This window comes from Chlamydotis macqueenii, chromosome 19 (assembly GCF_036417535.1).
Source record: "Chlamydotis macqueenii isolate bChlMac1 chromosome 19, bChlMac1.mat, whole genome shotgun sequence".
Taxonomy (NCBI): Eukaryota; Metazoa; Chordata; class Aves; order Otidiformes; family Otididae; genus Chlamydotis; species Chlamydotis macqueenii.
The window spans coordinates 4,452,487-4,461,959 of record NC_141574.1 but is presented as its reverse complement, the minus strand read 5'-3'; the positions used below and the strand labels follow the sequence as shown (position 1 = coordinate 4,461,959).

The 9,473-nt window shown below is 56.2% G+C and overlaps 1 protein-coding gene across 1 annotated transcript; it reads right to left on the bottom strand.

Annotated features, from left to right (window-relative positions):
* Nucleotides 1-260: 260 nt before the first annotated feature.
* LOC104474081 (multidrug and toxin extrusion protein 2) lies at nt 261-9,473 on the bottom strand. Its single transcript, XM_086763055.1, has 17 exons — nt 9,372-9,473; nt 7,645-7,746; nt 7,068-7,136; nt 6,570-6,718; nt 6,369-6,411; nt 5,581-5,625; nt 5,082-5,179; nt 4,735-4,832; nt 4,283-4,396; nt 3,974-4,041; nt 3,568-3,676; nt 3,407-3,482; nt 3,006-3,075; nt 2,248-2,380; nt 1,764-1,858; nt 1,438-1,519; nt 261-1,051 (listed from the first exon to the last, which is right to left on the bottom strand). The coding sequence occupies exons 3-17, from the start codon at nt 7,074-7,076 to the stop codon at nt 819-821; spliced, it is 1,422 nt and encodes a 473-aa protein (XP_086619181.1). The 5' UTR covers nt 7,077-7,136; nt 7,645-7,746; nt 9,372-9,473; the 3' UTR covers nt 261-818.

Here is a 9,473-nt window from a genome sequence, read left to right as displayed (position 1 = left end):
AGGCCTCGCTGCTGTCGCGCAGCCGCAGGTAAGAGCGGGGCCAGGTCCTGAGGGGCTCGGTGCCGAGGGAAGGGGTGGGCAGGCGGTGCTGGGTGCTTGTATGAAGACACAGAGTGGTTCCTCAATGGCTCTGCACCACACCACCCTCTCCCACGCAGGAGCAATGGAGCTCACCACGCTGCACAAACCAGGCGCACGTCTCCCCTCTAACAGCTCAGCCCTGCCAACGACCGCGGTCATGCTCACACCACGTTAACAGCTCAACATTTACTCAGAAAACTTTATTGTATCAAAATCCCACCTTACAAAAGTGCAAAGAAGAGTTGCTTTAGGCCCCGTGCCTGCCCCGCAGCAGGGAGAGCAGCCAGTGCCCAACGCCCCGGCAGCAGTCTGAGGGATCAGCCATCTTCACCGAAATCAGCCTGGCCCTGCTCTGCCACACCGAGATGCCAGCACAGACTGGTGTGTGAGGAAAGAAACGTGCTGTGGGCAGCAAGAGCCTCTGCCACTAGCAAACAACACAGACAAATGACCCCAGGGAGAGTGAAGCAGGACAGCAGCACAAGGTCCCCGTCTCCTTCTGGGCCAGCCCAGGAGAGGCTCCTCCCGATCACAAGTGACATCCCGGTGCAGTGCAGGAGAGGAACCAGCTCTCAAGCATTTTCTTCCCAGATGCTGCACCCTCACCCCCTTTAAGAACTCTGCATGTGGGATAAAACGTCCTGACTCTTTACAAAGAACTGAGGGGGAATTCATTCCCCCACACCATCCCCCTGGGACATTACTATGTGCTCCGCTGCTCCCCAGTGTCACCAGTTCTAGCCATTGCCGGTCAGGAGCCGGACCAGTATGCCCACCAGCAGGACGGCGACGGCAGCGGCAGCCGCCAGCACGCGGCGGATGATCAGGGCCCTCCACACCACGGCAGGAGGAACAGGGACGACAGTAAGATCCTCTGTGATCAGCTGGTGATCAGGTTGCCTCTCGCCTCCCACGATGCTCTCAGGCAGGACCACGGTGTCCACGGTGTCCGTGTCAACGCAGACGTAATCTGTGAAACAGAGGTGAGTGCCGCAGGGAAGCCGAGCTGCAAACTCAGGGGATCCCAGTCTGACGCTGCGCAAGGGCTGGTGACAGCCCTGAAGGTCCTTTCCCAAGGACACTTGGAAGTGCCACACCAACGCGGCAGATGTTGCCGGGTAAGGCAGACACTGGCCAGCAGTCCAGGCTCTTCCCTGGAGCAGCCAGGGTGGTGACAGGGATAATGGGGTATCTTGTGTATAAGAGAAGTGCCACTGGCCTGGGACCAGCACCAGACACTGCTCTTTCCAGCCATCTGGGCCTGCAGGACAGACACAGCTGCCATGACTGTGAAGGAAAGGAAGGGTTGGGTGGAGAATCTGGGCTCCTTCCCTGTTGTCCAGTCTGGTTACATACCCACAGCAGATGTTTTGTTAGCAGCTGTGCCATTGGAGTTCACATCTTCCTGTTGTTTTTTCAGTCCAGCTCGGACTTGAGCCTAAAAACACGTGGAAGAGTTTCTCTTCTCAGGACAAGGATGTGCTGCCTAGCCAAGCAAACCTCAGCCTGCTCCCTCCACTCTCCCAAAGCAAGCATGCTCAACACCAACCTGCTCCTCCAGCACAGGAGAGGGACAGATCTCATTTCATTTTTGCCTCCTCCCAGAGGGCTGTGGCATCGTACTGAGACAGGAAGTCACCCAACACCTTTTAAGAGTTACTAGAGAAAAGCACAAGCCTCACCTCTTCTGCAGCTTTCTTCCAATCCATGCGCATAACAAAAGCGGAGAAGGAAAGGGCTTGCAGAGAGATGCAAAGGATCATCCCCACCCACAGACCTGCAGGGATGGAGAGGTACTTCAGGGAGGGCTTGAGGAAAGCTTGTGTTTGCCAGCCACTCCCAAAACGCCCAGGGACTTCAGTGGGGTCAGACTGTCGCCCCATGTCTACCCCAGTCTTGTGGGAGAGCTGCGAGAGGAAACAGCTCCTGGGAAGGTCCTACGCTGGGAGCAAGCCTGGATGTACTGGGACACCCCAGCCCCCATCTGCTGGAGGCTACTCAGAGCCTGCTTCAGCGTGCAACCCAGCCCCACCGATACGAAGGAAGAGCTGAGCACAAGTTCCAGGGCTAAGCCTTTGCTCAAGGCACAGGGTTCAGCCCTGCAGAAGCAGCGCTGGTAGCTGGTCCAAAGCCAGGCTCCCAATGCCAAACGGAGGACACACCTACCCAAAACCCCCATCTTGGCCGCAAACATCAGTGAGATGCCGATGGGTAGGCCGATGGCGTAATAGCCGATGGCGTTGGCGATAGCACCCATCTTCTGCTTCCCCGTGCCCCGCAGCACACCGCCGCAGGTCGCCTAAGGAAAGCGGGCAGAGGGATCAGCGCATGGACAGCAGCTGCTACGGAAGGTACCAGCACAGGAGCTCTGGGGTACGGCATGGCCCTGCTAACGGGGAACAGAGCCGAGCGGGACCAAAGCCACATCACACAGCACGTGGTGCAGGGCTCCTTTCGTTCCAGCTGCCGACCCAGGCGCAGGATGTGGAGCTGTCTGCAGACAGAGGCGTGCCAGCGGACTCCATTGTGCTTTCCGCACTGCCTGGGTCCCTCTCCCAGGGACGTGACAGGAGGAAACAGGCCAAAATGACTTTCTAACAAGTTGCATGAGTGCTGCTGCTCTGCTGGGAGTAGCTAGTATCTCTGAAGATCCAGCTGCCTGCTTGCGCTGCTCTGACAAGCCAGTAAAAAGCTAAAGCCTTGCTGGGAGGAAAAGATGGCGGGGAGAACTGGGCTGTTCTGCAGCAACGCCAGTGGGCAACTACAAGCACAGGGGACACCGAGGTGCTACAGGTAATGCAGGCAGCAGCTTTGAGAGTTTCAGTTTGCTTCTCTGCATCATTTTAACAGACCTAGAGCGAGCTAGAGGCAGCTTTGCACTCTCTGTTGCACCCCAGCCTCACTTTGTGTACTGGAATACTCACCGCTACTGCATCAAACAAGTGGAATGGAGCAAAGATGATCACCACTTTGGACACCAAGATAACGATCTCCCTGTTGGGAAGATGTACGTACTGGTCAGGGAAAGCAGCACGGCTGGGTCCCAGGGGACTCTGGTCACATCTCGCTTGGCCAGCTGCAAAGCCTGACCCCAGCCCGGGAGACTTGAGGGGGTGCAGGCAGCTTGGGTACCACCATGGTAGCATCCCAGTGTCAGCAGCATCCGTGCTGCCCAGTGACACCGGGCAGTGGGGAGGAACCTTTGGGGAAGGTGTTTGCCACATGGAGGTTTATGAACTCTGTCAGGAGCTTCTGAGCAGCTCCTGGGATATAAATCACACCCTCTAAGAGGGTAATAAGGCTCAAAAGAAAGCTGTTAACCCACTTGTCATTGGTGAAGATGTATCCCACCACGTCCTTTAGGGTTCCCAGTAGTGTTGCAACCACCACAGCAAAAACTCCTGAAAGAAAAAGAAATAATCAAATTGCTTGCCTCAAGGGCAGCAAGCCCTGCTCCTTTATTTCTCTGCAGGACCTGGCACCAACCTGAGCACAGCAGCGCGGTGATGCAGGAGGTCTTGGCTTGCACCACATCCCCCGACCCCAAGGCGTTGCCCACTCTCACGCTCACAGCCACGCTGAAGCCCAGAGGCACCTGAGTAGCAGGAGACGAGGAGGAGGTGAGTGGCAATAGAGCCTGCAGCAGTTTTCTGACTATCCAGGGGTATTTTCTGACTATCCAGGGGTATTTTCTGACTATCCAGGGGTACTTATTTGGGGTAAATCAGCATTGTTGCAGTAAAGAGATTTTCCATCTGCAGCCCACCCCTGGATGTGCAGCTGCACAGCAGGCCTGAGAGTCACTCCTGCTTCCCTCCCCAGCCTTGATCTACAGGGCCACTGTCTGGGGTTCCTCCCAGGCTGATCTTGGTTCAATACACCCAGCCCTTACCATGTACGCTGCAGAGGAGAGCTCGTAGATGACCGACTGCGCGCCCAGCTCCACCACACTGAGCAGCCCTGGAAAAGAGTCATCAATTCCTTCACCAGGTCAGAACGAAATTCCTCTTTTGCTGACAAGGAGACAGTGACTACAGAGCTCCCATCTACCAGATGCAGCATCCTGCAGAACCAACCCTGCAGGCAAGGAGGCTGCTGACAGGAGCTGCTCTGGGGACACGCTCAAGAGGCAGCCACCAGAGCAGGCATGGCTGGAAGATGACCTGTTGAACCAGACGGAGAAAACAGGATTTGGACTCGCCTGCCAAGAAACTCCCAATCTCAAAGGTCCACCATTCAATACACATCATGAGCATGCCAGGTACTGCCAGCCGGATAAAGGAGCCCCAGTCCAGGAGGCAGTCCCTGGTCCAACCTGCAATGAGAAGGTGAAGCAGAATGAATGCACGTTCTCTCTTTCCTCCCCCAAAGAGGAGCCATATGCTCTTCTGGACACTGAGGACAACCACCACAGGTCACAGCTCCCAAGACATCAACCTAGTCTTGCTGTACCATGGTGCATTGCTGAACCAGGGTGATCAACAAGAATGTGCTTGGGGCTACAGTAAGGACCTTGAGACCGTGGTTACAGCATCTCCCCACTGTGAGGGGATGATAATCTCTTTGCCAGACCTAGACTGTGGGTGCTGGTGACAGTGCCAAATCCCCAGGGCCAGACACCGGTATTTTGAAGGATTAAACTAAAAATGGTACCTCCCCAGGTCTCCACATGGATCTTCTTCCACCACACATAAAGGAAGAGGAGAATGGCCTGAGTGTACTGAGAAACAGTGTTAGCCCAGGCAGAGCCCCTGGGGAGAGAGAGAGGCAGATTTCAAACAACATCCTCCTCCACCACCTCCTCAGCTACAACAGGAGAGACCTGATGGCACCCATAGAAGCCTTGCTGCAGATATGGGGCAGATCCCTCCAGCCTTATTTTTCCAGGTTGGTTGGCTGGGGGCAGATGGTGGCAGAACTGGGCACCCAGGACACCCCCAAAGCCCCGAGCAAACCCCTGCACCCAGGGAGAGGCTGTCACCACCTCTGCTCACACTTACACCATGCCCAGCTTCAGCGCATACAGGAAGAAGGCATTCATGGCCACATTGAGGATGTTGGCTGCAATCCCCGTCAACACTTGAGGCAAAATGATTGCCTGGAAGCCAAGGAAAGACTTTGGAGTTTGTTTCCCCAGCACTGCCCAAGCCCCCATCCAGCGAATACACGGGAGACCTTCATCGATGCCCGAGGAGAAAGCCAAGAAGGCAGCTCCTCTTTCAGATAAAGCCAGACTGTGTCAGACCCGCAGAAGGGAGCGTGCAAGAGCTGGTGCAATCAACTCAAAGCAGAGTTGGGAGGTAACAATGGGGAAATGGAGCAAGCTAAGGGGGGTTCCTGTGATTTCTCCCTGCCCTGCAGGTCCGGCTGAGGGCTGTGCATCACACATTGCTCAGCCCAGCTCTCCCCAGGACACTAGGAATTTAGTTCCCCAACTTTGTCCACGTTCCTAGGAATACCTTCCATCTGTGGCCCAGAACCTGGTTAGTTATATAGTACCTGACTGAGTAAATATCTCGTCTGCAGCTGGTAGAGAAAGGCCGCCTGCAAAAGTCAGGATTCATTTTGTCAGCACCACCGCACTATGGTTCAACCGCCAGCTACTGTTCAACACTCACAGACAGGTCCTCCCCTCAAGTCCTCCTGCCGCCTCCCGAGGGTGACCCAGCCAGGCACGCCGCCTGACGCCCTGCTCCTGCGGCCTGGCTGAAGCGCGGCATCTGCCAGCGCTGGCTGCACCCCAAGCCAAGAGGAACAAAAGGAACCTTCCATTCCCACTGGGAAGAGAGACCAGCCTCCAAACAGGAAATCTCCCGTGCTTCCCCATCAGCACAAGACAGCCTAGAGACCTTGGAAGAAAGCATTAACCTACAGATGCTCATTCCCCAAGAGTACTGCTCCCTGCCTTAGAGGAATCTCTCCAGGGAGACAGCATAACTAGCCAAGAGCCCAGCAGCTCTGCGTGTGTGCGAACAGCGAGCTGCAGCCTTTATCTCTGAGCTGAGAGTGGAACCAGGGGCTCCAGGGTTCAACGTCCGTCACCAGTTACTTGTTGTGCAGAGACGTGGCCTGCAGTAAAAGCCTTTGCACAAGCAAGACGAAGAGTGCATGTTTGCTGGTCCAGCAGCTGCTGGCCAGCACGCACCTGTAAAGGCTTAAGATCAGGGGGGCATGTTTTAAAACCTGAAATGATGCTGCCCTGTGATCGACAGAGCAAAGACCCTCCCTCCTTTCCCCAAATGTTACTGGGAGATATAGAGCTTCTAACAGCTTTAGCAGCAACTTACAGGAAGCGCTGGAATGAAAATCATCACGTAGACCTGAGTTAACCTGGAAAGAGAGTTGTTTCCCAGTTAATGATACAGCAGAGCAGGAGCCAAGCCAAGCAGCGTTGCGCTCAAGCTCCACGGAGCCTTGATTTCAACACTACGAGGCAACCCATCCGCAGCCAAATGCCTGCTCAAGAAGGGCTTGATCTCACCCCTGACCTGGAGACCTCGGGGTCCTGTTGGATGAGCAGGAGGATCCGCTCGGTGTTGACAAAGAGCGCCCAGCAAGGGAAGCAGCACAGCAGCAGGATGAGGATCCCCCGCTGCAGGATGGTGCCCACCTGCTTCAGGTTCTTGCCGCCATACGTCTGAGTCAGGAGAGAGGACCAAGGTGAGCATTACAGGGAACCAAAGGGTCTGGGCAAATGCTCAGGACTCAGGGCAGCAACGGGCTGGTTTCCCATGCCCTGGTGCCAGGCTGGTTGGGTTTAACTGGCTCTCAAGTGGATTGCACGTCCCTTTGCCACCCAGGCACGACCCAGGGCTCCTTGGGGGAGCTGCAGGGAGGGAGCAGGCTCCAGCCAGTGCATCTGTAGCCCCATGTTGGCCAGAAGCTGCCATCCTCCCACCCTTTGCGCCCAGATCACACCGCACAGGAGGGCGAGACACCACCGATTGAACCCTGGCAGGCACAAGAAAGGGGGAGCTGCTACTGACCTGGGACATCAGCGTGTCGCATGCTGAGGCTAAACCAGAACCGATGGAGATGCCCGTCACGTTGATAACCTGGAGGAGAGACAAAGGGCTTGGGTTGCAAGGGAGGGTGACAGGGGACCTGGCCCAAAGCAACAGGGTCCCTCCCAGCTGGGTGGGGAGACATTTCTGCTATGAGTTTTTGGGAAGTTTCCAGTCCTTCTCTGTTTCTCAGAATAACACATTCTTGCTAGCTAAACAGCCTCTTCTCTCTGCTGTGGAAAAGGATCCTCTAGCAAGGGGTGAATATCTAAAGGACCACAAATGCTGCCGCTCCTAGCCACACGCACACGCCTAGGGCTGGTGGTCCAGAGAGCTGGTCACAGGCTCCAGCTGCCTGCCCCCGCGCTGGCCGTGCACCGGCACACTCACCGACTGCTCGGTCCCCACCTCCTGCCTGTGCTCAGGGCAAAAGAGAATGATGTGGTGGATGCAATGTTTGTGTTGCATCAGGCTTTTGGGTTTTTTTTCCCCTTCTTTTTTTTTTGGTGACAGATAATTTTTATGTTCTAAGTCAGAGAGGAATCAGAGTGATACATACGGACACGGCCAGCGTCACAGCATCCAGCTCAGCTTTCCCCAAGTGACCGCAGAAGATGGAGCTGACCACGCTGATCAGGAACCCCAGCAACTGGGCAACAAACTAGGATAAGAGGAGGAGAAGATGGTGAGATAAAAACCAATTAGGACTTCAGGAACACCACCCTTCCCCCAGAAGTCGGACTATGAACCGTCTGATTTCCTGGTGTCATTCAGTACCTCGCCTTGAGGCCAGGGCTCTGCTGTCCCGGGAACTCAGTGCTGCTGGAGCAGAGGAGCCAGCTCTAGGAATTGCGCAGGCTCTCGGTGGCTTTGTCTTTCAAAGCAGAGCTCTACCTGCCCTGTGGTATTTTGGTGTTATGCAGCCAGTCTGGCAGATGACATTGTTTACGTGTGGTTTAACTAGAAATCCTCTTTTCCAGGATGAAAGACGTATAGAGAGAAAAAAAAAAAAATCTCAATGCTGTTCAGCACTTCTGTGCATCTGGGGAAAATCCTCCCAAACCACAACGTCCTCTCCTCCTGGAGAGATGCCAAGCCCAACCTGCTTGTTCCTTGCCAGGGGCTACAGCAAGGCTTAATGATGCTGTAGCAGAGATTGCACTCCAGACCTGATTTTCCCTTGGCAAGAGGACAGTCTCTCTACAGGCGTCCAAAGCATGGAGTCATGGCACAGCTAGAACCAGATGGTAGGAGTTAGAGACGTTTATACCCACTGAGGGGTGGGCATGGCTGTGGACCATGCTCAGGGTCTGCTCAGACTCCTCTCAGCCAGCAGTCAGCAAGCGGCAAGCCCAGCGCTGGTGGAGAACCAGCTCCTGCGGGGTCAGAGGAAGACCAGAACAAAACTTTCTCCTCCCCAGAACTCCCACCGCTGCCTGCAGATGTGGTCCTCCTGCCAGGTTCAGGCATGTTCGACCTGTTGCTGTGAGTAATCCAGGCAGGAGGGCTCCACGGTTGCTCCAGCACAGGGTTTGACATGAAATGATCATTAACAAATGACAGCCACAGGTTTGGTATTGAGGTTATCTGTGCACGGGGAGAAGCGGGCTGTTCCGCAAGTGGGACGGTTGAGGGGACAGAGCTAGGGCTGATGCGTTCAGCTGCCAAAACCGAAACTCATCTGTACTTCCTCTGCAGCCTGATCGCAGCAGGTCAGTGCTTCGATGTCAGGGAGGGCATCTCAGAAGTTCGTCAGTTGCTCCTTATTTACCGCATAGAGCAGAAGATTCAAAGCACAAAACTTCACGGGCAGTGGATTTAGACCAGGGCTGCCGTCCCTTTGCAGAGGTAGCAGTGTAGACCGGTTTCCCAGAGCAATTTAACAGCTCATCCCTCGCTCCCCAAGTGCGCCACTTCTCTTGGCAAGCCGCGCTGCCAGGCCCGGCAGGAGCACGGACCAAGCTGGACAGCAACAGGAATTCCTGTGGCAAAGCGCCCTGGGATGGCGCTTTCGTTCCAGCTGCGCCCGCAGCAGCACAGACCGCGGGACAGGGGAGCTGAAACCCCGAAGGGACATGATGAAGCGGCAGCACGGCCCGGAGGGCGGGGAGGTCTCCTCCGGGCCACGCTGCCAGGCTCCGGCGGACAGCCCCGCACCTCAGCGCCGTGGCCGTTACCCCCGCCCCGGGCTGGCGCCGCTCCGGCGGGCGGGGGGCCGGTTCCATTCCATCCCCCGTGTGTCTGTCCTTTCCCCCCGCCCCGCCCGGCCGGCCCCGGCTCTCTCACCACGGGCCCCGCCAGCCGGGCCAGCTCGCAGCTCTCCCGCCGTGCGCCCGCGGGCGGGAGGCGCCGGGCGGCCCGCAGCCACCGTGCTGCTGCTGCTGCTGC

Coding starts and splice junctions, on each gene's coding strand:
- LOC104474081 (XM_086763055.1), bottom strand. Junction 6,412..6,569: donor CAGGACCCCGAGGTCTCCAG/GTCAGGGGTGAG, acceptor CTCTCTTTCCAG/GTTAACTCAGGTCTACGTGA. Junction 2,381..3,005: donor ACTTGTTTGATGCAGTAGCG/GTGAGTATTCCA, acceptor CGCTTTCCTTAG/GCGACCTGCGGCGGTGTGCT.